The 27,974-nt window shown below is 47.3% G+C and overlaps 1 protein-coding gene across 7 annotated transcripts in view; it reads left to right on the top strand.

Moving 5' to 3' along the window:
- Positions 1 to 27,974, top strand: part of ATP6V0A1 (ATPase H+ transporting V0 subunit a1) — a 290,761-nt gene that overhangs the window by 121,109 nt on the left and 141,678 nt on the right. For all 7 annotated transcript variants that reach the window (XM_078645385.1, XM_078645387.1, XM_078645386.1 and 4 more), the window contains 3 exons: positions 476 to 615; positions 10,069 to 10,226; positions 11,349 to 11,439. In XM_078645385.1, the coding sequence (XP_078501511.1) occupies positions 476 to 615; positions 10,069 to 10,226; positions 11,349 to 11,439 (389 nt within the window). The remainder of the gene's footprint in view (positions 1 to 475; positions 616 to 10,068; positions 10,227 to 11,348; positions 11,440 to 27,974) is intronic.

Below are 27,974 nucleotides of genomic sequence, written 5' to 3'. Positions count from 1 at the left end.
TCTCCTTAAATTTCTCTAAACCAGTCCCATTTGGTAGTAAGTATTCTCCATTTTCAAGCCACTCCCCTGGTTCCTCACTACAAAACATATTCCGATGTATGCGGAGGTCTCCACACTGAAAAGGTAGGCGAGGCAGAAGTGGAGTTCCCCACATATAGCTTCTGAATAGTATTCTATACTACATACTCTATGCAGGTTGTCAGTAGGCACCAGTGCGTCCATCTGCAAGCTCTGATGGCTTGTAGCCTAAGATCCTTCTACTGTCGTGAGAGGAGAATGAGCTGCTGCTCTGCCTGGCTCATCCACTCTGTGGCGTATTTCAAATCCTGCCATGTTCCCCACAGTGGTCCCTAGATGTTGTATACTGTATCAATAGGACAGACGACAAGGAGTGTTATTACATGTAGGAAGTCGTGGATGAAAATGAGCACAGCCTTTCACCTACATCATGTGCTTCTTTTTGTCTTATATACAGCCCCATACACAGTCATCACATTTCCTTTTTTGTTCGCTGTGATGTTTGGTGACTTCGGCCATGGCATTCTGATGACCCTCTTCGCGGTTTGGATGGTGGTTCGAGAGAGTCGTATTTTATCGCAGAAAAGTGATAATGAGGTAACGACAAATACTGACTTGCAGTAAGTGTACCCCAAAATAATTGTTTTGCTTTGTCCCAGTTGTGATAGCTAAGAATGTTGATGCACAGGGCGATTTAAGGGTGCCTTCATAAATCTTCTGTAGTAGGGGATCTCTGTGTATAGTCATAATCTAGTGAATAGTCCCGCCCATGTGCGAGGACCCCGGCAATCAAAAATAATCTCTTAAGTAGTCAAAAAATTGCAGAACTGCAAAGACACTTAAGAGAAAATTTAAAGACAAATAATGCAGCCTATATCCACAGGCTACACTGTCCAGTACTTCAACTAGAAATTCCACCAAAAATCCACAAACAGCAAAGCCTGTCCAGATTTCCCTTGCTTTTACTGCAAAACCCCTCAGAAATGATAGAGAGGAAGGCCTGGACAGACAAGCCCCATAGGCTGCCATTATGTGGTTTAAATAGGATACTGTGCCTTTAAGAGAATCTTCCAGAACTTTCTCCCAGTATCCCAGAATGCATAGCAGGTCCAACTTACTTTCAGTTCTTTTTTCCGGCTCCTGCTTACAGGACCCTGTGCATTGAGCTCTCCCTTGTTCAAGGGTTTATTGGAGTTTTTTGTTCACTTTTTTGACTAAAAGTGTTCTCATTTGATTCTTGGTACTTCCTTTTCCCTTCTGTGTGTTGTTTCAGGCTTTTAGGGATCTAAAATGCCTGCCTTGTTCGACAAGTGCCCAGCATGTGGAAGGAAGAAGGCCAAGTCGGATCCACACGACGTCTGCATCCTTTGCCTTCCTGAAGAGCATGTCCCTGAAGATTGTGACATCTGCCAGACCTTTTCTACAAGGACTCTGAGGGACAGGCTGAAGATTAGGCTCCAAGGCCTAGAGGAGAGGCGACTGCAGGCTGCAGGTGGGTCTGGGCAGGCTGGGAAGGCTCCCTCTGCCCCTGCTGAGGCCTCTGGGGGGCTCCCCAGAGGCAGGAAGACCAGCAAAAGGTCCCGGTCTCCGTCGACGTCGATTGCGTCGACGACGACGTCGAGAGGGATGACGACGGTGTGTTCCCCTTCTCCCCGGGGCTCCGGGTCGAGACAGCGTGGAAGATCGACGTCGAGAGGCCTGGGTAGGCCGCCGTCGAGATCACCGCCGACGTCGACGTCGGAGTCGACGCATCGCCGTCGACGCAGAAAGCACCAGCGCTCGCCGTCGAAGCGACACCGCCGGTCGACGTCGACCAGATCGCCGTCGAGGGGCTCCTCGACGTCGAGGAGGAAACGGTCGACGACGGAGAAGAAGAAGAAGTCGACGCTCGACGTCGAGGTCTGACCGTTCGTCGTCGAGAGGACGACGGTCGGCGTCGAGGAAGAAGCACTAGACGTCGAGGAGACGGCGTTCGACGCCGGAGTCGAGGGATCGACGTTCCAGGTCTGGAAAACGACGCTCGACGTCGAGCAGGAAGAGATCAGCGTCCTCAAGGAGTTCTACCTCCCCTAAGCGGCGCAGGAGAGATTCTGGCGCGAAAAGTCACGCTGGTTCCGGGGAAGGACGTAGGAAGCGTCGCTCGCGCTCTGGAGGGTCTGGTTCGCAGGCTCCTCTCCCGAAGAAGTCACCGGGCTCGGTGTACTCGGTGGTATATACACCACCACGGCCTACGACTCCTCCTCCTTCTCTCCCGAAGGAGGCTCCGCCGGTTACTCCTCCTCTGCCTCCACTTCCTCCGCTTCCGCCTACAGGTCAACCGCCGCCTCCGGTTCCACCTCATGGTCTGGCGCCGTTGCCTGAGATGCCTCCGGTCAGGCCACCGAGGTCGGTGTCATTGCCTCTGCTTCCGACACCTCCCAAGGGGACCCCGACCCCGAAGCCCCGGGATCGACCACGGAAGTCACCTCCACGAAAGTCGCCTCCACGTAAACCGGTGGAGCGCCCACGTGCAGGGAGGTCGCGCTCTCGTTCCGGAAGAAGGGAACGCTCGCGCCATAGGTCCTCCACACGATCCGGACGGCGCCACAGGAGGCGCAGATCGCGTTCACGGACCAGGTCGTCGGGGACCAGGGATTACTCCCCGACCTTATCAGATTCCCCGGACACGAGGGTTTCGCCGATTGACGATCTGGTGTCCTTCCAGGACGTGCTGTTACGTGGGGCAGCGAAGTTGGGCATTGCCTTAACGGTGCCCACTCCCAAGACTTCAGTCATTTTCGAGACGCTACACCAGAAGCACTTGTCTCGACCACTGTTGCCACTAGTGCCGGGTCTGGAGGAACCGGCCACGGACCTCTTCCTAACCCCTGCGATGGCTAGGGCGGCACCCTCTAGGCTACAGAAGAAATACCGGGCTCCGGACTCTGATCCGGCTTTTCTGAGGAAGGAACCCACTCCGGACTCGGTGATTGTGACGGCGGCGCGCAAACAGCACGCCACCACGCCTTCCTCCACGGTTCCACCAGATAAGGAATCTAGGTGGTTGGATTCACCTGGGAGGAAGGTTTGTGGGACCTCGGCGACCTCAATGAAGGCTGCTAGTGCCACTGCCTTGTTGGGTCGGTATGACAGGTCCCTTTGGGAATCCCTTCAGCAATTTGTGGAACTTCTACCGCGGGACAAGCGGGAAGACTTTCAGGAGGTGCTGAATGAAGGGATGTTGGTGGCAAACCAAGTCATCAGCGCTGCAGCTGACTCTTCCTTACTGGCGGCGCATGGTTTCTGTCACGGAATCAACCAACGGAGGCATGCATGGCTGCGTCTCACGTCCCTGAAACCGGACGCTCAACAGAGGGTCGCCAATCTTCCATTCTCTGGCGAGACCCTATTTGGAAAACACGCTGACGATGAGATGGCCCGCATGAAGGCGGAGGCCGAGACTCTCACTGCAGTGGGTTTGGAAAAACCCAAGGAGACGAAGAAGGCGTACCGTCCATTCCAACGGCGGTTCGGTGGCCAGGGCAGGGGACGTGGCCAGTCTTCTGGACAGCAGCAGCAACAGCAACAGCAGCAGTTCAGGAGGCCGTTCCAAAAGCGCCAGAGGGGCAGAGGTGGCCATCAGTCGGCACCAGCGACCAAAGGCCCGGCCGGGTCTAGGCCCTGAGCGCTTACTTCCCCTACGACTGTTACCCGCTCCGGTGGGGGGAAGCATTCAATCTTTTCTGGCAGAGTGGAGAAAAATTACTCCGGACAAGTGGGTGCTGAATATTGTTTGCAATGGATACAGTCTTCGGTTCACCAGCCCGCCTCCATCAATTCCTCCGGTAGACTCTCAGTACCAACTGTTAAGGAAAACGGCGATAGAAGACGTACCTCTGTCTCAAAGGGGAAGAGGTCTGTACTCCCGGTTCTTCCTGGTTCGCAAAAAGGACAAGAACGAGTTCAGGCCCATTCTGGATTTGCGACAGGCGAACAAATGGATTCGCAGAGAGAAATTTTGCATGCTGTCGTTGCATCAGATTTATCCTCAGCTGCAACGGGGAGACTGGCTGTGTGCCATAGACCTCCAGGATGCGTACTTCCATGTGCCCATTGCACACAAACACAGGAAGTTCCTGCGGTTCCGAGTCGGCGCCAATCATTATCAATACACAGTACTGCCATTCGGACTGAAGTCTGCGCCGAGGACGTTCTCAAAGTGCATGGCTGTGGTAGCTGCACACCTGAGGAAGAACAAGGTGTTTGTCTACCCGTACCTGGACGACTGGTTGATCAAGGCCTCCTCCTTCGCGGAAGCGCAAGCTCACTTCCAGAAGACGTGCGTTCTATTGAACAAGCTGGGGTTGCACATCAACATGTCCAAGTCTGTCCCGACTCCGGTCCAGTGCATTCAGTACTTGGGAGCCTCCATCGATACGCTGTCAGCAAGCGTGTCTCCTTCGGAAGAGCGACGATTATCACTCCTTCGGAAGGCTCAGGCTCTTTTGACCACTCCATCCACGTCGGTGAGGACGGTGTCTTCTCTACTGGGATCGATGGCCTCTTGTATCTTCCTGACGCCACATGCACGGCTTCACATGAGACCGCTGCAGGAGTGCTTGGAGGATCAGAAGAAAGGATCTTGGGACGACAAGATACGACTGTCTCAACATGCTATTCAGTCTCTGAGGTGGTGGTGTTCCGCGGAGAATCTCCTCAATGGGGTTCCCTTCCACAAGGACATTCCCACTCAGTCTATCGTGACGGATGCTTCTCTCCAGGGCTGGGGAGCGCACTCCGGAGAACTACAGATTCAAGGGACGTGGTCCCCGACGGAGTCCACGTACCATATCAATTTCCTGGAACTCAGAGCTGTTCACTTGGCGCTGAAGGCCTTTCATCCGTCCTTCCAGACCGACTCTCTGCTTGTACAGACGGACAACACGACCACGATGTATTACCTCAACAAGCAGGGGGGATCGAGATCACGCACTCTGTCGCAGGAGGCGCAGGCGATCTGGCACTGGCTTCTGGCTCGAGGACTGACGATCACGGCTACACATCTGCCAGGTGTGCAGAATGTTCAGGCAGACGCACTGAGCAGACTGATTCAGGAAAACCACGAATGGGTCATAAACGACGAAGTACTAGGAGAAGTCTTCGCAAGGTGGGGGACTCCAGACATAGATCTGTTCGCCGCCGCCGAAAACAGCAAATGCAGAGACTTCGCCTCCAGGTACTACCAGCCGGGGACGCTGGGGAATGCGTTATGGATCAACTGGTCGAACAGCTTTCTGTACGCTTTTCCGCCCATTCCCCTGATTCCGACGGTTCTCATCAAGCTATCCCAGTCCAGGGCGCGGATGATACTGATTGCCCCGGAATGGCCCAGACAGTGGTGGTTCACGGACCTGCTTCACCGGTCTCTCCTTCCTCACATGCGGCTGCCGTGCAGGCCGGACCTTCTCACGAAGTTCGGGAGGCTGATGTTGCACCCCAACCTCTCGTCTTTGAGTTTGGCAGCATGGCTCCTGAGATAGTGCTATATGGCCATTTGAATCTTCTTGCGGATTGCATGGACATACTGAAGGAGTCTAAGAGACCTTCCACACTAGGACCTCTTATGCTTACAAGTGGAAGAGGTTTTGTATCTGGTGCAAGTCCAAGAACTATGACCCGACGACATGCAAGGAAGATGTCATCCTTCCTTACCTTCTACAATTGGCGCAGTCTGGCCTTAATGTCCACTCTATTAAGGTTCATCTTGCTGCATTGACTGCCTACAGGAAATGCCCTTCACAGACTTCCTTCTTCCAGGTCCCTGTGATCAAAGATATTTTGGAAGGCTTGAAGAAAGTGTTCCCTCCTGTCAGGCTTCCTTCGCCTTCATGGGAATTGTGCGTGGTGCTGTCCAGATTGATGAAGGAGCCTTTTGAACCTATTCATAAGGCTTCGTTGCAGCACCTGTCCTGGAAGGCGGCGTTCCTCGTGGCCATTACATCGGCCCGCAGGGTGAGTGAAATTCAGGCGCTGTGTTGCCAAGAACCTTATACTGTATTTCATGCTGCTAAGGTTGTTATGCGTACTCATCCTAAATTTCTTCCCGAGGTTATTTCTGATTTTCATGTTAACCAGACCATAACTTTACCTACGTTTTTTCAGAATCCTTCATCTCCAGCGGAAAGGTCCTTACATTCCCTGGATGTTACGAGGGTGTTGAAATTTTATCTTGATAAGACCAAAGATATTCGTAGGTCTGACCAATTGTTTGTCAATTATGGATCAGTCAGGACGGGTCTTGCGACCTCTAAGCAGTCTATCTCTAGGTGGATTGTGTCCTGCATACAGCTATGTTACCAAAAAGCTAATAAGACCTTAGGGGGTAAACCTAAGTCTCATTCCACCAGGGGCAAAGCTGCCACGACAGCCTTGCTCCGTAATGTCCCGATTGCAGAAATATGCAAGGCGGCCACTTGGAAGTCGGTTCATACCTTTGCTAAGCATTACTGCCTGGACACTGATGCCAGAGCGGATGCTCAGGTTGGGCAGGCTTCGCTGCGAAATCTGTTCGCACAATAGTGGTGTTAATTTTCTCTTCTCCACCGCCGCTTTGGTGTGGGGATGGGCTTGCCATTCTATTCACTAGATTATGACTATACACAGAGATCCCCTACTACAGAAGGAGTAGTTTCTGTCCTGTAACTCCAGTTCTGTAGTAGGGGTATCTCTGTTATAGTCATAAGCGCCCTCCCGCCTCCCCGGTGGAGTGAAATGTTCCTTTACGGAATGCGACAGGTCTGGGCGTGTTACGCCTTCAAAAAGAACTGAAAGTAAGTTGGACCTGCTATGCATTCTGGGATACTGGGAGAAAGTTCTGGAAGATTCTCTTAAAGGCACAGTATCCTATTTAAACCACATAATGGCAGCCTATGGGGCTTGTCTGTCCAGGCCTTCCTCTCTATCATTTCTGAGGGGTTTTGCAGTAAAAGCAAGGGAAATCTGGACAGGCTTTGCTGTTTGTGGATTTTTAGTGGAATTTCTAGTTGAAGTACTGGACAGTGTAGCCTGTGGATATAGGCTGCATTATTTGTCTTTAAATTTTCTCTTAAGTGTCTTTGCAGTTCTGCAATTTTTTGACTACTTAAGAGATTATTTTTGATTGCCGGGGTCCTCACACATGGGCGGGACTATTCACTAGATTATGACTATTACAGAGATACCCCTACTACAGAACTGGAGTTACAGGACAGAAACTACTCCTTACCCCTCAGTAAGCGTAGTTCATTTATGAAGAGATAAAATAAGACAAACACAACTCACAGGTGATTCACAAACCAAACGCCTGTTATAAAAATTGCCAAATTATCTAAGTTACTCATGTATAACATTTTAATAAGAGGGTTGTGTGTATGTGTCAAGAGATGGGATGCAATTAATAAAAGCAATGCTAGTGCAGCATTCAAGGACATGAATATGAAAAGTTAAACAGTGTCCATAAAGTAGGGCGACATTCACATTCGTTTTGAAATGTACTTGTACAGTTTTCAGGAATGAGCTACTATGGGCCTCCAGCAGATGTCACTGGATTGCCCCACTTTGCATGGTGATCCCTGACACAGAAAGAAAACAGGGGCTCTGATGCACATGAAAACACCCCCACATCAGGATATTTGTTTCTGTAAAAACGCAAGCACTGGCAAAGTCAGTGGTTGATTGGACCATAGTTTTGCATTGGTTGCTGGTGCCTCCACACTTACCTATTCAGTATTCATAAACTTTTATTCGATTACCACTTGTTTGTAATCATAAAAAGTACACATTAAATACAGTAAACGAAAACAATTTCAATGTCAATGTACTGAGCAAATAATAATTTCTACTATAAGGTAGAAAAAAGTTTAGAAGAAAGAAATTAAAAATTTCAAAATATAAAAGAATTGTAAGGAAAAAATACATCAGTTTTAAAATAAAAATGTCATATTCATCACAAGCTTCGCCGTATTTTAATGCTGGCTTTTAAAAAAGTGGCTATGTACTTCGCGACATGTGGTGAGTCCAGAAGCTGCAGGAAAAGAAATGCGGGGTGACATAATCTATGGCCTGAGGATTGAAGAAGTGGGAGAATCCAAGGTTTCCGTAATGGTTTATAATATTTGCAGAAAAAAGTAATATGGATTGTAGATTGTAAGGAAACTCCATCACATGGACAATTCATGAGAGTGCGAGACCAGTTTTGAACTTCGGGGAAGGAAACTAAACGGAAAAAGGTGTTAAAGCGGAATCTAGTCAGGAGGTATTTCTCATAGTTAGACAGATAATAAGTCAAGTAGAGTTGAATGCCTTTAGTAATTTGAATTGCACAGATTTGAGTGTTCGAAGTTTTTGCAATCTCCGACTGATTGCGCAGTTCTCTCAGATGGACCATGCACATCTTCTTTAGCTCTTTACTGGAGATGTCTTCGACACTGGGTGGCTCATCAAAGTAAGACCTGCGACCAAGGTCATTGAAAAAGTTCCGCACATAAACCAGCTAGGGAATCTTGTGCCAATTGGTTAGGGCTATACAGTCTGCGATCAAAGATCGTGTCAGATGACACTCGGGTTTAGACCAAATGCGTTGCCACAATAAAATTGTTTGGGAGCGGATGGTATCTATAATATAATCCATGCCAAGTTCTTTGTGTGAAGCATAGTTCGGGTACTTTGGGGAAGGGCCAGCAGATATTTAACAAAGGCATTCTCTGTTATCTGTATGGGGTCTACGTGGCCATACCCCCATACGCCTGCACCATAGGTAGCCACACTATGGCACTTAGCGTAATACATTTTCAGGAGTTCGGGTGCAGCGGGTTTGCCTAGCTTTCTCGAAAAAGAGACCAGGGCCGATGTTGCTCGCTGAAAGAGAAGGTTCCTGTTGGCCGTTGCCTTTCGCCAATCCAGGGAGTCATCCACAAGAATGCCCAGATATGGATAGACAGAGGTTTTCTCCAGTCTTACATTGTTCACCAATATCGGTTTGGGATGCTTGACCTTGGGTCCAATATGCATGGTAAATGTCTTTTTTATGTTGATTTTCAGGCCAAGTGAGCTCATGAAACTACAGTATTTGTTGAGTTGTTTTTGTAGTTGATTCAGCGTTCGGGCTAGGATGACAGAATCATCTGCATATAGCAGTGTCGGTATTGGACGATGATTTATCTGAGGTAGATCCTGGCTCCCTTCCAACATGGCCTGCTCCAATCCATTTGTATAGAGATTGAACAGGAAGGGAGCCAGTACGCAACCCTGTCTTACTCCCTTCGCTATTGAAAAGGAGCGGGATAGCTCACCGTTGATACCAAATCTGACGCAGCCTGTGGCGTCAGAGTAGAGTTCCCGTAGGAAAACTATAAGAGGTGGGTCCACTCCAAGTTCACTAAGTATTGACCAAAGTTTTGCGTGCTGAACACAGTCACACTTATCTAAAAGGGCTTCATTATGAGAAATGGGTTAATCTTGATGAGGCCAATAACAGAAGGTAATTAGATAATCATTTTCCCTGACAAACTTCCACTTGTAAATAGGTGAAATGTGCAGATTAAAAATTGGTGGAAAAGTGGTGTAAAGCGAGCATGTGTCTTTAGGAGTATCTCTCCCATTTTTCCAGAATCACTGGATTGGTAACAGGGGGAGGGGGTAGAATGTGGTGTTTCCTCTATGCCATATATCTGAACAAAACTAGTAATGCTGAGATATTTCAGTTTTGTTTCTTGAAAGGTTAAGTCCTTCATAAAGTCTCCTAATTCAATTGCCTTTTGACCAGTAAGCCAATAAGGTAGCTCAGTAGGTGTGAACCTTGCTCCAGAGATCTGACATTGACCATGTTGGTTGCAGATCGTACTCCTTCTGTTGCTCTCTCGGCTTTTATCCATTTTTTTGTTGCTTAAATGAGCTCTATTACTTTGTGATCATTATAACCTTGACTACATGTAATGTTTTTAAGGTGCAAGTATCTGACACTAAGCTTTACCTGAAGACATATGTACATATGCACTAACATCTTCTTCCTGCTACCTATTTCCTTGGGGTTAGTTGTTCACGATGATCTTCAGTGGCCGGTACATCATTCTTCTGATGGGTGTGTTCTCCATGTACACTGGACTCATCTACAATGACTGCTTTTCGAAAGCGCTGAACATGTTCGGGTCTTCATGGAGCGTCCGTCCTATGTTCACGTTATCCGACTGGTCGTAAGTACAGAGAACATCTTTTAAATGTGAAGAGTTTGTGGTTCCTGGCTATTTCTTTAATGGTTTTTGGCCATCAAACCTTGACACCGCCACACGTGACTCCCCATGCACTCATACCTGCTAACTGCTAAGACGTCTTGCCACCCAATTTATAAAAAGTACATAGCATGGTATCCATAGTGGGCATGATGTTTATAAATCTCAAGCTGCCACCCTGTCTGATGGATACTTGGCTTCTGTGAGTATATGATTATGTGGTTGGGTGGTGTAGGGACAGCGTTCCTTTGCATGAGTTGCGAAGTGTATCTCAGTGTAATTTATGGGCTTTGAGCTTTAATCATATCATTTTAATTTTATGTGTATCTACAACCTCCTTAGTCCTCCACAGTCATGCGCTTTTATGTATCACCTCAAAAAGACCATGAATCATGCCCTGTAGAAGACACCCAGATGTTCTACTGTCAGGTGGATCCTTTGCTGGCCCAGTCTACTCCTCCTTATGCACATCTTTGTGAAAATGCATATTAGTCAGTTTACATTTCCACATATGATTAATAGGGTCTGCTATTTTATTTGTTTTGAACTGGTCCCTAGTCCATTTTTTCATGTTTTTTTATCTCTTCTGCAGCTGTTCCCATTCCCCAGTTTGTTTTCTGGGCATGCCCAGTGCTTTTGACACAAGTAGCCAAAACAGTTTCTATTTATGTTTATTTCTCCTGTAGCCCTGCACCTTTTTGTAGATCACGGAGCTACTTTTTGAAGCCTGTTCGGGGAAAATATTTTTTTTATTTATTTCTAGTGCACTGCTTCAATTTTCTTTTTCCTTCATTTGAGATTACAACTATGTGCAATTAAGAGATAATTTTTTAGGCTTTTCAAAATAAATGCTCAACATATCAAGTAAGAGCAGCCCAGAATTTATTTTCATACCTTTACAAATAGTAGACACTGATTATACTTGAATCGCAAAACAAGAACATCCACTGTAAAAAGGTTCTTCTTGCTTACAGGTTTGTACAGCTACTTTGTCCGGGATCAAATGTGTCACAACCAGCCAGGCACACTACTACCAGATCATGGTTGTATTTTATTATAATTGAGCACTGTTTTTTGTTCCTGTAGGGAGGAAGCCCTACGAGACCATCCCGTGCTCCAGTTGGATCCAAATGTTACAGGCGTGTTCAATGGCCCATACCCTTTTGGTATCGATCCGGTAAGAATGGATTTTTTTAAAAGCAGATACAAATATATGTTATATAGATAACTATGCAAATGTGAAGAATGACAGACTAGGTGTATTTCGTCTTCGTAAAAGCTTAATTAGTCGTGCCTTTTCTCCTGTGAATCAGAGTGTCCATGAGCCAGTAATGCTCAGTTGCCTTATCCCTGGTTGTAAACTTGTCTGTATCATTGTTTAATTCTGCAGAACAAAAACTAAGCCCGTGATTTTACTAAACGTATGTTTGTTTGCCTTTTTTCCAATTCACAATGGATATAAGTCTCCTGTATTCAGTCGAAACTGTACAAAATATATGTTTTCATTATTTATTTGCAAGTATCCTGCCTAGTGATACCTGGGGACCTATTGCAGATAAGGCACATTTTTCCTGTTTGCGCCACAGCGCACCTTTAAGGAGGTGCGCGTGGTGCAAACAGGGAAGGTGTGCCTTATTATAAAGAATATGCTGCCCTCAGCGCAGCTGCGTACTTGCGTTGCCCTGGGGGCAGTACACTGAAGAGAAAATACATAGATGCTGTTTAACCCCTTCGACGCTCATGACGAGCTGGGCTCGTCATGAGGTAGCCTCCTCGCACGCTCATGACGAGCCCAGCTCGTCATGTAAAGTGCGATATGAAAAATCCCAGCGTACGGGCGGAAATCATGCCGCACGCATGCGGTTAAAAGCTGCTCCGTGTTTCACTCTGCAAGCAGCAACCCACCTGCACTTTCAAAAGAGATTAGAGATCCCTTTGCAGGTGGGATGTCGCGGGGAGGGGGTCTTTTCCTCTTTTATCCCTTGAGAGGACTGCCCTTAGGGGGGGTGCACTGGCAGTGCCCCACCATTTGTAGGACACTTGGTGCACCTCCTGAGGGCATCTTTTCCTCTGTGCCCACGTTGGTAATACCGCGCGGGCACAAAGGCAAATTGCTTCCCTCATTTGAATGGGGCGAAGAGCCCATGCACATTAGGGATATCGGTAACGCTGGTTCTATATGTGTGCAAGTGCTATCTGTATTACAGAAGGGGCCGCACAAGCTTCTGTGTCCCCTTATGTAATGCCAAATTGCCCTGGGGGCATGCAAAGCGGGCACAGGCTCCTGTTGCACCCCCGGGGCACTCCTGTAATACCAGGTTTGAGGTTGACGCATTGCATCCTCACTGTGGCTTTCTTCACTGTATAATTTGTTTTTGGCCCTTTTCCAGAGCTGTAAAGTGTAAAATAATGTATGCTGTGAATTGCAAGCAGCATCAGTGTGGTGTTGCGCCAATATGTGTCTGAGGGTATTCAGGCGACGCACTTGGCACTTTACACAGATTGGTGTCTTTTGAAACGAACAACAGAGCAGTGTTGCCCGTATTTCCTCAGGATATTCAGTAAGACTTACTTGCTGGTAAATATCTTCTCTCTGCTATTGTTCTGTTTACTCTACATTGCTTTAAAATATCTTTCTTCTTGGGCCTACCTCTGCTTCAGGCTGATATATCAAATAGAGATAAATCTGCAGTCTCTCTTTAACATATTCAAGCGCTTTACCAAAGCCTGCTTGTAAAGCCAACATAAGCATTTTCAACTGGACCCAGTCTCGCTTAATCGGCCAGTATAGATCTGCCAGCACATGTGAGCTGTGATGCCCATGAGATATCTCTGTCATAGCCCTAGATGCATGTTTATGATGGTTAGCTGAGAAGGCCAAACATGTAAGTCATTACAATGACAAAGGTTTGCTCTAGAACTCGTAGTTGTATCTTTTTTCCACAGCAGCAGTTTGATGCTCTTTATTAGTTTTAGATGGTAGATCATATCACGGTTTAAACTTGACTTCAAAGATTATGTGAAGAGTTTTAGCTCTATTTTTAAACAATATCATGGTCCGTCCATCCCACTTTAATAATGGAGTCCTTATCTTTCTCCAGTAGTCTGGGCCGATCACAGTGAATTCTGTCATGTGCTCCTTGAGGCTGAGAGAGTGTAAATTCACCCAATTGAGAAGTAAACCTAATCCCTCTGCTATATATACGCAGTGTAGTTCTGAATGTTGATTACCTGGTACTGGTTCTGCAGAGGTTCTACATACATTTTAAACAAGAAAGTAATTGCGGTGTGTGTGTGTGCGTGTGTGTGTCTATCTGAAAGAGACCATTAGTTATGGATTCCTTACCTTAGCATTAACCCCAGGCGTCAGACTGGATCCGGAGACTTTTTCTTCAGCAATACCCCTGCATGTCGGTCAGTTGACTCCATGTTCGTTGTTAACGTCATGATCGCCGGAATGGAGTCATGGTATCTACTTAAGCACTGCCCCTGTGCGCCATCAGTTCTTTCTTTTTCCTCACCACCCAACGCAGATCCGGAGAGAGTGATACCCTTAGTCTTATTTTACTAGAGTTTTTTCGACTTTTTGTAGTGTGGAAAAGTAAATTTTGCCATGTTCTGTGTCCCTACGTGTTCCCCATGCTATGCCATATGTGCATGATCGATATGCATGTATTCCCTTCTGATCGATTAAAGACGCAATTATAGTTGTGTCCATCTCTAGTATGCCAGTTTCCAGTTTTCGTGAATACAACGAATATCAGGCCTATGTAAAGCTACGTTGCCACGTTTCACAGTGTGCATGTTAATTCATTGAAATATCCCCGTTTCTAGGCCTCAAAAGGGCCCAGACTCAGATTCAGCTCCTGTTTCCTGAACCCTCTCCGAGGAGCGATACAGCCCCCACCTGTATCCCTGACCCTTAGCTTACTTTCATGCCTCGCAGTGCCCGGCCCGGCCTGGCTCTGTCTCCAGTCTGCCAAGAGTATGTTATGTTTCTAGTTATCAGTCCAGCCCTCCTTCTCTGCATTCCTTAGCTACTGAATCGCATCAATAGTTTCCGTCATGGTCTAGGCTTTATGTCTCCATGTAAGAGAAACACTGTATTAATATTCATAGAATATTCCCCGCACACGCACTACATGTAGGATTATGTATGCACCAGTCTTAATGTCTGTTAGCCTTTACCCTGATAACTTTTGGATTCTATCAACATGTTCTCTAAACACTAGATACTAGATATGCTTAGGTACATGTCGCTCTGACACTCCAGACTTTAGTCTCCTCTTCTAGCGCAGAAGTCATAGCCCCCCAGTTCTCCCTAGTGACACGTCATTGTCAGTTTGCGCGCACCACTAGGTTAGAGGTCCCAGCTGCTCAGGTAGCCCCCTCCATGTTTCCGCCCCATTTATGACACTTCTGTTACGTTTGCATCACATGTCTATGTATACGCCTTGTACACGCCTTCTTGTTGCATCAGTTATGCCTTATCTTTCGCGACTGCTACAAACCCCGCCTACTGCTACGCCTACTGTACTGACTGTAAATGTATTTTGTTTAACTATATATACTTGTGCACTGTTATTAAAAAGTTAGCCTTCCTTTGTTCCTGCCCCCGGCAGCTGCCATCCCATTCCCATGCAGGCTGTCCTGTTCCTGTCCCGTTATGCTTGATTAAAGCCTGTATACTCTAGCTACCTCGTATCTTGACTCTTATTTATTGAGCTAACCGTTTATTGATTATAGTCAAAAATAGTACCGGTAATTAATTATTTATTTACCACATAATGGCGCCCGAATAGGGACTTGCCCTTTCCCCACGCGCCGGAGAAGCCACGCAAGCCCCCTGACCCTCTGCAGCCGTGACGGAACCATTCTGCGCACCGGCAGATATTTCTGCTTCAAGTATCCCTCAGGTCCACGGAGGAGACGGAGGTTGCGGTCCAGCATCCAGACGAGGCGGTGGAGGAACGCGGCGAGTCCCGACCAGAGCCCAAGCCGAGAGTCCAAGGTCCGAGGTATCCGGAGGCCCACCCGTAACTGAAGTCCGAAGTTCGTCCGTCCGTCGTCGTAGCAGTCCAGTCCAGTCCGAGGCCTTCCGTTCTTGCTGCCCGGTGAGTACCGTTGCTGGGGTAGTATCTAGACAGGGTCAATTGATTTGTCTCTGGTCCGTGGGTTTGGGTACACAGATCCAACACGAAGTGTCCACTTAGGTGGATGCGGGTCCTGACGTGTCTCTTTACGAGACCGGTAAGTTTCGTACTGTTTTAGCAGTACATCCAGTCATTCTAGTTTCTGCTCTAGTAAGTTCTGTTCTCGAGAAATTCATGTGGTTTCCAGGTAGTATTTTGTCCGAACTGTTATTTTAAATGTTATTCCATGTGTTTTCAATGTCGTGGTATGAATGAGTTGTTTTTCAAGTAATTATTGTGTTCATTGTGTATTGTATTGTGTCCAGACTCCAGTCTAGTTATGTCTTTGTTTTCAAAGTTACGTCAGTTAAAGACGAGAAAAGGTCTGCTCGAAGAAGCAGTTCCTGTCCCGCCTAGGGACAGCCCAGGTCATTTTATGTATCAAAAGCATGGCATAAGTGCCATATTGTATCTAGATTTATGGGTGGAGTACACCAAACAGTTAGAGGAAAAGTATAGATGGCCCGTATCAGGTACGTGGGATGCCGAGTGCATCATGCGAGTAGAAGAAGTATTATGGAAAAAGAAAGCCAGACAGTCCCAGAAAGATGCCATCGAGTTATGGCGCAAAGAATCTCATAAAAGAACAGAAAAAGAAATCAGAAAGTCAGAATTAAGTAGAGAATCCTCCGAAAGAGCCCAAGAAAGGGAATTAATCGAAGTAGGTGAACGAGTGAAAGCCGAACAGTCAGACAGACAGAGAAATGCCCTCATTAAGGGTATGTATCCTCTTCTTGCCGAGGGCTTGCCAAAAGCAACCCCGGAAGCACCATGTAATTTTCCGCCGCCATTAGTTCCGATTAATCTACGTCACAAACCGACCGCAGCTGATATTTTTCTCTCGTCCTATTTGGACGACACAGTCCCAGAATATGCGAATCCTGTTCCGCCAGCTCCTGTAAATAATGTAATTTCTGCTCTTCCAGCCACCGGGGCACCTGTTGCAGTACCTGTTACGGTACCCCCGGTCCAGCCCATAGTACAAGTTCCCGCTACATCAGTCACTCTACCAGCACGAAGAGTATCAGTCGACGATTCCAGTTTAGGGGCCGCGGGAGGAGGTCCTCCAGGTACCCCGCCGCCAAATAAACGTATAGGGTTAGTCGAGTTACATGAACGTGCGTTACAGCGTACGCCCAAACATCAGTCCGTCGCAGAAATCAGGCGAGCTCTTACCGAATGCTGTTATGATCCAGTCCCTGGCGAAGATAATATGGTTTTATATTCATTGCGTGTAAGACGGGTGACCGAGTATTTGGCCACCCAACCGAATATGAAAGAAGATCTAGACAGAATGTATCGTTTCATCCGTACAGGAGAAGATCCAGAAAGTATTGGCGAAATCATGTCTCTAAGGAAAGCTGAGACCCAGCTCATGCTATTAAAGTTTCTAATTAATTGTTTAATAAGGGAACAAGATTATCCGACCAAAGATCCGACCGAAATGAAAGTTCTGACAAGGTGGAGTGATAATATAGCCGAGGGTAAACACAGGACCCTCAGTAGTATAGAGAGTATGTACAAGAAAATACGTAAAGAAATAATAAGGTTACACGAACAACGTAAGGAAGCACTAGTAAGCGAGAAAGAAAACGAATCTGATACCGAAGAAGTAGAAGACGAGAATACCGCCAGAATAGCGTATGTAGGTAAATCTAGATTTCCAGACCGACATTCATGCCTAGAACACAAGAAAGTCTTTCATCATCCAGCACCAGAACAAGGTTCTCTAGAACAAGTATTTCAAGCTACCGATCACATTCTGAAATCACGAATCGGTTATAGTGAACTTAGTACCATGCATGAACAAGAACTAGCCCGATCAGCAGTCCGATGGATTACTGATTCTACCACTTTTCCAGACGAAATAGTGGCACAAATGTTTCTAAAACTGCCCCCAGCCGAGCAGCGACTGATGGGTATGTACATGATCCAGCACCTCATTACATTGTATGAGGGTCAGCATTCTGATCCAGGTCCGTTACATGATGTTCTGAACGAGTTACTCCAGTATAAATGAAAAGGTTTAGGTACCGATTTAATTAGTGTCATTCTAGAACAACGCCACAAATATAGAACGTTTCTGAACCCGCATTTTGTTCACGTCTCACCTCCAGAAAGTAAACCGTTTTACATAGATAGACAGCATCCGCTACGAGAAGTACACCCAGTTAGGACACCGGCTGGTGAAATGCAACGAGTATTTGTTTACACCCCCGTCACAAAGATGGAACTCTTAGAGATGAAGAAATTAATTCCCTGTCACGACAAAGATCCAGCAGGGTTCCATCGAGAATTAAAAGACATGCTCCGTATGGGAGAATACACGTATCCAGATATTATTAAAATGTTAAAGGTTCTGTTGCCCGCAGGGGTATATGAAAAACTCAAGGAAAAAGAATGGGAGGTGGGAGAGAAAAAGATTGATTGGACAGCTCTAGAAGCTGAAGATAAGATACGAGTACCAGGTACCGGTCTCGGGGACAAATGTAAAGAATTACCAGAGTTATTGATTCAAGTTTTGCCTAGGTTATTAGCCACGAAAAAGGAAGATTGGGATGCAATTTCAGCATGCAAACAGAAACAGGATGAAGATACTAGTGATTTTTATTCTAGATTCGAGAAATGTTTCATTATCAACAGTGGTTTAAAGACAGGTAGCGAATCATACCCTCATCTTTTTGTTACTAAACTAGTCGAGAATTCAAGTCCACAAGTTAAAAATCGAGTTTTGAAAGTCGAAAGTACTTGGCAAGCTAGTACCCCGTCACAGATGCTCCAGATGCTTCAGTATCACCAGAATAGAATCAGGGAAGAGCAAGAACACGAGAGGAGACGTATGAAAGACACGAAAATGAAAGTACTAGTTGCACAATCTGTTCCGCAAGACAGTCAGAAAAGGGGTCCGAATCAAGCCAGTCATCCTGCAGCTCCCGTTAAAGGGACATGCAATTAATGTAAACAGCCAGGTCATTTTATAAACGAGTGTGCAGTTCTGAAACACAATATAGCCACTGGTAAGACTAAAGAAAGACCACGTCCGCCTAGACAGGAACAAGTTTCACAGACTTCTCAGTCACCACAGAATGCACAACAGACAGTTCCAGCACCGCAGCCTATCGCTGCAACACAGCATGTTACACAGCAGATGTACCAATATGCCCAGACAGAGTATCCAGATTATCAACCGTATTCATGAAACAGCCTAGAGAGGGAGGTAGGCTTGCCTCTCATCGAGATACCTGTAGATCAAGAGGGTCCCTATGTACATAGTCAAGTATTAGGGAAAGACAGAAAGTTTCTGATTGATACAGGGGCAAGTAGGACTACTATCAGTCATGACGAGGTTCCAGGGGCTCCGCTCTCAGGCTCTAGAAATATTTCCCTTGGTTTTTCAGGAAAGCCTATTGTAAACGAGATATCAAAGCCAGTTACTCTAGAAGTTGGTCCATTGTCCCGAACTACTGATTTGTTACTTACGAAATCATGTCCAGAAAATTTGTTAGGTATTAAAACATTGAAAGAATTAGGTGCAGTTATTTGCTGTTCTCCAGAAGGAATACGTATGTTTTTAAGGGATTTTAAAGGTCACTATGTATTACGAGATTTTGATCCAAGATTGTCGAATGTTCCGCAGCATTTATGGGCGCAAGGTCCAACTGATGTAGGTTTTATGCAGATCACACCACATCGTGTGACTCTCAAGCAAGGTATAGTCTTGCCACGAATCAGACAGTACAGATTGCCACCTGAGGCTGTAGCAGCCTTATCCAAAATTATTGACAAGCTCATTGCTCAAGGAGTGGTTGTAGAAACCGACTCCAATATATGTAATTCTCCTATCATTCCAGTCATGAAACGTACTGATCCAAATGCACCTCCAGTATATCGATTAGTGATTGACCTTCGAGAACTTAATAAATGTATCATACCCCAGTATCCAGTAGTCCCAGATATTTCATCTCTATTGACAGCTATTGATTCTGAAGCTACATTTTTTACTGTAATAGACCTCAAGAATGCATTTTTCAGTGTTCCAATTCATCCAGACAGCCAGTACCTTTTCGGTTTTTGTTTAAATGGAAGGAGCTATAAATTCACACGAGCTCCTCAAGGTTTCACAGAAAGTCCTAGCATTTACAGTCAAGCACTCAAGAGACAACTAGACAATATTCACATGCCAACTGACACTGCCCTGCTCCAGTATGTCGATGATCTACTGATCACAGCCCGTTCTGAACGTGATTGCGAGCGAGCGTCGCTTACAGTTCTGTATTTCCTAGCCGAGATGGGGCACAAGGTGTCCCCTTCAAAGCTCCAGTTCTGTGTCCAGCAAGTGATCTACTTAGGCCACTTACTGTCCAAGTGGGGTAGGCAGTTGACACCAGACCGCATCCAGTTGATAGCGAGTCTTCCACAGCCCAAGACACAGAAGGAGGTACGTGCTTTTATTGGCCTTACTTCTTACTGTAGACAATGGATTCCTCAGTATGCATTTCTAGCAAAGCCACTGATACAGCTAACGACACAGGAGGCAGCCGTATCGACTGTTCTCCCTTGGACATCTGAACATACACTTAGTTTTAATGAGTTAAAGAAAGCCTTATGTCAAGCACCTGTTCTAGCTACACCGAACTACAGTAAGCCTTTTACACTTTTTGTCACAGAACGTGATGGTACTGCATTATCTGTTCTTACACAAGATCAAGCCGGACAGTACAAGCCTTGTGCTTATTTTTCGAGCACATTAGATCCAGTAGCCCAGGCTTTGCCTGCGTGCCTCAAGTCAGTTGCAGCCACAGCTCTAGCAATCAGACAAAGTGATTCCATAGTATTAGGACACTCCCTGACAGTACAAGTTCCACACTCCGTGGAAGTTCTTTTAAACCGAACACAGACTCAGCACTTGACAATTGCACGTTTAACAGGTTATGAACTGACACTGTTCCAGCCACACATAGAAATCAGACGCTGCAACGTTCTAAATCCTGCTACACTGTTACCGTCAATTACTTCAAATCCTGCCACACATGACTGTGTGGAAGTCATTAACACTATGACTAAGCCAAGACAAGATCTGACAGACATTGCCTTACCTGATCCCGACCTGACACTTTATGTGGATGGTTCATGTATGAGAACTAGTACAGGAGAACTAGTAGCCGCTTATGCAGTGACTACTGACACTGAAGTTATTGAAACACGCCGTATTGACACCCTGTCTGCTCAAGCAGCAGAGCTAGTTGCTCTGACCCAAGCCTGCATACGTGCCAAGAACCTGAAAGTAAACATATATACAGATTCGCGTTACGCATTCGGAGTTGTACACGATTTCGGAGTGCTCTGGCAGGAGAGAGGTTTCATGACTTCTCATGGAACCAAGATTCAGCATGGTCTCCTCATTCAAGCTCTGTTAGATGCAATACATTTACCGACAGCTATCGCGATCATGAAGTGCAAGGCACATACGAAAGTTACAGACATTGTTTCCCAAGGTAACGATCTAGCAGATCGAACAGCCAAGCTTACAGCTCAGACACCAGACATTCCAGTTAACAAGACACAGACATCCACTCCAGAACAGACTACTTGTATGACAGTTAAGGATCCTACACAAGATGTCATAGACATACAGTTACATGCTACTCCTGAAGAAATCAAGAAATGGTCCGAACAAGGAGGGGTCCAGACAGATCAGGGATGGTTGACGAAGGGAAAAGCCACATGGTTTCTCCCTGACTCTATGGTTCAAGTCATTATCAATACCGCACATAGTCCAGCACATCTAGGAGAAAAAGCTATGTTAGACAGTATCCAGAACCTTTGGTTTAACAAACACTTACGAGCTGCAGCCAAGCAGAAAGTCCGTACTTGTATGATATGTTGCCAGTTCAATCCAGGTAAAAGTGTCCCGGTGGAACAAGGTGGATTTCAGCCCCCTGACCACCCTTTTGAGGTCCTCCAGATGGATTATATTCAGATGGAGCGATGTCGAGGTTTCAAGTATGTCCTTGTAGTTGTATGCGCTTTGTCCAGATGGACAGAAGCATATCCAGTCCCAGATTACACAGCAGCGACCACTGCCAAGCAGTTGGTTCGTGAATTCTTCCCCCGTTATGGACTCCCTAGGGTCGTGTATTCTGATAACGGCCAGCCATTTTCATCAGAGTTAATGAGACATGTTTCCCTTCTGTTAGGGTACCAGTGGAAGTTCCATTGTGTGCGCCATCCAGAAGCAGCCGGTCTCGTAGAGAGACATAATCAGACCCTGAAAATCCGCATTGCCAAAGTTTGTAAAGAGAAAGGTGTAGACTGGCTAGTAGCTTTGCCAGTCGCTTTATTCTTTATGCGAATGGTCGCACATTCCAGATCAGGTCTGTCCCCGTACGAGGTCGTATTCGGCCTCCCCCCAAATATGTGGGGTACACCTAGACCCCGCAGTATTACAGATGTTTCAAGTAATATGCTGACAGATTACCTAGCTTCCTTGATGTCTGCCCTACACTCTTGTCGTTCACAGGTTGCCGCCGCATTTCCAGACAATACTGAAGTGAAACCGCATGAGGTCATCCCCGGGGATCTCGTTTTGATAAGGAACTTTGATCGTTCAAGTCCGCTGGAGCCCCGCTGGAAGCAACCTCAACTAGTCCTCTTGACCACCCGTACGGCCGTGAAGTTGGAAGGCCGTAAGGGGTGGGTCCATCTGTCTCACGTCAAGAAGTTCCATGGATTACGAACTAAAACTTTTTCAAAGGATTGTTCCATTTCGAAAGACTGCCCTATTCTCAAGGACTGTCCCGCTACTGACATTGAATTCAAGCCTCCCCTGTTAGAAAAAACTCCGCAGCAGGAGTATAAGTTAAAACTCCGGTCTAGTAAAATAAGTCAGCCAGTTTAATTGTCTAAGTCCCCCTCGGGTGAAACGGTTAGACAGGTATCTGACATGTATGAGATAGACCCCCATAGTGAGAGAGTTAGTCAAAACTCTGTCCGATGTATCGTTTTTCTAAGTTTTCTATTGTTTCTAAGTTTGATGGTTACCTGCACAAGTTATGCATTGCATTTATGTTTTCCGATTTCTCATGTAAATAAGTTTTCTAATGCTACAGTAGAGCACACGTTTAGTGATCTGCCCCCTCACGAGCTATCCTATCGTCTTGCTATGCGCAATAACACATTCATTAGGATGTTGCATTATTCACACCAGACCAGCAATGCTACTAATTGTTGGGTGTGTGGTCGACTCCCCCCTTTCCAGACACCGAAGGGAGTTCTGCCACTCTTTCCTTATCCGTTTTCACATAATGGTTCGTGTGGAGCATGGTCCATGTTAACGTCATCTTCAAATGATATGTCCCTTCTGAATAGAACATGTTTTCCAGACAAGCAAGGTCTCCCCCATAGAACAGGGTTAGATCTAGAAAATGAAGTTTATAATTTGGGTAATTATTCTTCGAATTTTATGGTCCTGAATGTTCAGTCTGATACTACTCCAGACTTACCTGCTATTTCAGTACTACCAGTCAAAGGCGAATTATGTGTCAGGAATACTGGTTCCGTACATGTAGGACATAGTGATTGTACTACTACTGTCGAGTATAGTGACAGTGGGAAATCTATTTTCAAAGCTTCACGTCATTCTTATTTTGTTTGTGGTCAGACCGCGTATGTTCGTCTGCCCCTCGATTGGGATGGAACATGTTACATTGCCTTCCTACTGCCACCAGTTTTTCTAGCCCCATCTGATTATCACAGAAACACACATCTAGTACACATTAGACATAGAAGGGAGATCGAGTCTCCAATTGTCGATCAAACTGAAACTGCTCTAGAACAGTATACAGATTTCAATAAAGGTTTCTTCTTCTTTATAGGCCCTATCCAGAATAGTAAGTTAATACGTAGACTAACCAGAACCCTTGAAGCAGTAGTGAATGAGACTACTTCTGCTCTAGGTAACTTAACCGAAGAGCAATCTGCTATGAGATTTGTCGTGCTCCAAAATCGTCTCGTTCTTGACGTCATACTGGCCGATAGAGGAGGAGCATGCAGAGTCATCGGATCTAGTTGCTGCATTTTCATTCCTAATAACGCGCCGTCTGTTTATTCAGCTATAACCAGACTTCACAAAATTGCCCATCAGTTACACCAGAATCCAGGCACCTGGACATGGTCCGGTTGGCTCTGGAGTATCATATCTTCTTGGGGATGGAAAGTATTGTCATTCCTAGGTATTGCAGTAATGATCATATTCAGTTGCTGCCTCTGTATACAATGTGGCCCTGCGATTTGCGGCATTTGTGCTACATCATGTATTCCTAGTCCTAGGTCCCGCTATAAATCCCGTTCCAAGACAATTCGAGACGAGCAAATGATGCTATATGAAATGATAGATGGTATCATGAATATTGATGTTTCCTGATGGAAACGTAGTGACAAGGAGGGAATGTGGAAAAGTAAATTTTGCCGTGTTCTGTGTCCCTACGTGTTCCCCATGCTATGCCATATGTGCATGATCGATATGCATGTATTCCCTTCTGATCGATTAAAGACGCAATTATAGTTGTGTCCATCTCTAGTATGCCAGTTTCCAGTTTTCGTGAATACAACGAATATCAGGCCTATGTAAAGCTACGTTGCCACGTTTCACAGTGTGCACGTTAATTCATTGAAATATCCCCGTTTCTAGGCCTCAAAAGGGCCCGGACTCAGATTCAGCTCCTGTTTCCTGAACCCTCTCCGAGGAGCGATACAGCCCCCACCTGTATCCCTGACCCTTAGCTTACTTTCATGCCTCGCAGTGCCCGGCCCGGCCTGGCTCTGTCTCCAGTCTGCCAAGAGTATGTTATGTTTCTAGTTATCAGTCCAGCCCTCCTTCTCTGCATTCCTTAGCTACTGAATCGCATCAATAGTTTCCGTCATGGTCTAGCCTTTATGTCTCCATGTAAGAGAAATACTGTATTAATATTCATAGAATATTCCCCGCACACGCACTACATGTAGGATTATGTATGCACCAGTCTTAATGTCTGTTAGCCTTTACCCTGATAACTTTTGGATTCTATCAACATGTTCTCTAAACACTAGATACTAGATATGCTTAGGTACATGTCGCTCTGACACTCCAGACTTTAGTCTCCTCTTCTAGCGCAGAAGTCATAGCCCCCCAGTTCTCCCTAGTGACACGTCATTGTCAGTTTGCGCGCACCACTAGGTTAGAGGTCCCAGCTGCTCAGGTAGCCCCCTCCATGTTTCCGCCCCATTTATGACACTTCTGTTACGTTTGCATCACATGTCTATGTATACGCCTTGTACACGCCTTCTTGTTGCATCAGTTATGCCTTATCTTTCGCGACTGCTACAAACCCCGCCTACTGCTACGCCTACTGTACTGACTGTAAATGTATTTTGTTTAACTATATATACTTGTGCACTGTTATTAAAAAGTTAGCCTTCCTTTGTTCCTGCCCCCGGTAGCTGCCATTCCATTCCCATGCAGGCTGTCCTGTTCCTGTCCCGTAATGCTTGATTAAAGCCTGTATACTCTAGCTACCTCGTATCTTGACTCTTATTTATTGAGCTAACCGTTTATTGATTATAGTCAAAAATAGTACCGGTAATTAATTATTTATTTACCACAGTAGACTTCTTCTTTTTTCGAGTCGTTAGACGCATGGTGCAAGGGATGTCACAACGACGGACCAGATGTGACTCCTGTCATAAGTTGATGTCGGTCACAGACCCACATCTCGTGTGCCTATGGTGTTTGGAGAGCGACCACGACCCGAAGTTGTGTTTCGAATGGCAGGCCATGAACCCGAAGTCTTTGCGGGAACAGTCCCGAAAGCTTCTCGAGGCTCGGCAGTCCGCTCCGCCATCACTCCTCTTCGAAGTCTTCGTCTTCGGATAAGTCGAAGCACAAGAAGAAGGCAAAGAAACATCGTCGCTCTTCGCCTTGTCCCCGTCCGTCAGGCGATGCGGTTTGCAGAAGGTAGTCGTCCGGCTCCACCCGCGGAGCCGGCTCCCAGCTTCCCTACCTTCCCAGGAGCCGGGGCGACCCCTGCCCAACTTCGTATCTTTTACGTAGCTCTCCACTTCATCTTAGGGAAGCCCGACTCCGGCGGCGTGCCTTTGGGCCCTGCAGACTCGTCTGGGGGTTCTAGGCCTTCAATGCTGGCGGCTTCAGCTCTGCTGCCGCAGGGCCCTTAGGGATCCAGGCCTGGATCCGGATCGGTGTCGCTCGACCTTACGACAGCTCCTCCGGCGCCAAATTCATTGGCGACACCTACGCCCCCTCCGACGCCTGTTGTGTCCCCAGCCGGCGTCGACCCTGGGCTCCACCTTCGACATGGACACAGGGAGCCGGACCAGCATCGACCAGAACCTTTGTACCTCTGTTCTATCCTGGCATTCCTTATCGCCCTGAGTGGCAGCCAGTGGAGGGTGAGGAGGACTGACAGGGGTCTATTGACCCTCTAGCAGACCAGCTGGAAGAGACGCGGACTGGAGAGAAGAGCTGGGTGAGGCCAGTGATCTGGATACATCCCCAGACCTTGGCATGCTTTCTCCTCCTACTGTGGCTATGGACGCGGGTGCCTCCTACACTGTGGTGCTGCCTAGGGCGGCTGAAGCCTTGGGCCTTGAGCTACCTATGATTGGCAGTCAGGACTAACCTCCTGACTGAGGTGCTTCAACCAGCAGCAGCCTCTTCGGAGCCCCTGTTGCCGTTCAATAAGGCTCTCACAGACATCCTTCTGGGCACCTGGTCAAGCCCAGCACAGGGGCTCCTGTGGATAGGATGATTGCCCGACACCACCGCCCGGCCCCGGGCGACCCCACTTTCCTCTCCCAACACCCTACCCGTGAGAGCTTGGTAGTCCAAGCCTTGACGTCCAACTGCGCGTTCCCTACTGCTCCCCAGATAGGGAATCTGGATCATTTCGGGAAGAAGTTTTTTTCCGCCAGCTTAGGACTGCGGACAGTGAACACCGCATGTCTCTTGGGCCGTTACACCCACTCTGTGTGGGACACGGTCGCGCAGGTGCTGCCACGGTGCCCAGAGGAGGCCCGGGCTGTGCTCTCCCGTGCAGTTGCTGAGGGTAGAGATCCAGCGAAGTTTACCATACGACGTCGGTAGCCCTGCTACGCTGCACCTGGCTGAGGACCACTGGCTTTTCGGGTGATGTCCAATCGACTCTTTTGGACATGCCCTTTGTTGGCCGTCGCTTGTTTGGCGACAAAGCGGACAATGCGCTCAAGCGCTTTAAGGATTCTAGGACTACGGCCAGATCCTTGGGCCTCGCTACCACCTCTCGCCCCACGCAGTCCGCTTTTCGTCCCCTTCGTGGCTACGGAATGGGTGCCCCACCACTTTCTGTCCAGAGCCAAAAGCCTGCGTCAGCTGTTCAGCCTCTGCGCGGCTGGGGACGTGGGACCCAGTGTCGTGGGTCTGCGGGCCAACGGGCGGGCCAGTTCACCAGCGCCCACTCTGCAGCAGCCTCCAAACCTTCCTAGTATGACTTTTCAGGGCTACCAGTTGCCAGTGGGTGGCAGGATTCATCATCACCTCCCCACTGGCACAACAGCGCGTCAGACAGGTGGGTTTAGCAGATAGTCCAAAAGGGCTACCCCCCCTCTTCGAGACTACCCCTCCCTCCATGCCACCAACACTCCATTGCATGTCAGAGGAACACTTGGCCCTTCTCCGTCAGGTAGTTGCGGCTCTCTTGGCCAAGGGAGCCATCGAGTGAATCCCTGTGCCGGAAGTACGTTGCAGTTGTAATTCCCACTACTTTCTGGTACCCAAGAAGAACAAAGGCTTGCGTCCTATCTTGGATCTCAGGGACGTCAACCGCTTCCCCCGAAGGAGAAGTTCAAAATGTTGACATTGGCTCAGGTCCTGTCTGCCCTCGACCCTGGAGACTGAATGGTAGCGTTGCACTTGCAGGACACCAATTTTCACATCCCTATCCTGCCTGCCCACCGGCATTACCTATGGTACACGGTAGGCCACGAGCATTTTCAGTTCACCGTGCTACCCTTTAGCCTTGCCAGCGCCCCTCGGTGTTCACGAAAGTGATGGCAGTGGTCGCAGCTCATCTGGGCAGATCAGGGGTTCCAGTCTTCTCCTATCTCGACATCTGGCTGTTGTAGGGGAGTTCGCCCCAGGCTGTTGTTTCCCACCTCCAGACTACGGCAGACCTCCTGCATTCGCTGGGGTACACTATCAACGTGCCGATGTCACACCTTATTTCTTCTCAGAAGCTCCTTTTTATTGGGGCAGTTTGGGACACAGCGCAGTTTCGGGCTTATCCTCCCGAACAGCGAGTCCAGGATATTCGGGCTACGATTCCGATCTTTCAGACTCTGTCGCCGGGTTTCAGTCAGAGTGACCCTAAGGCTGCTGGGCCTCGTGGCCTCCTGCATCCTACTTGTGGACCATGCCAAGTGGCATATGCGGGCTCTGCAGTGGTGCCTGAAGTTCCAGTGGGCACAGCATCAGGGGAATCTTCCCGATTGC

The sequence above is a fragment of the Lissotriton helveticus genome, chromosome 5_1 (assembly GCF_964261635.1).
Source record: "Lissotriton helveticus chromosome 5_1, aLisHel1.1, whole genome shotgun sequence".
NCBI classification, from domain to species: Eukaryota; Metazoa; Chordata; class Amphibia; order Caudata; family Salamandridae; genus Lissotriton; species Lissotriton helveticus.
This window is presented reverse-complemented; position numbering and strand designations above follow the sequence as displayed.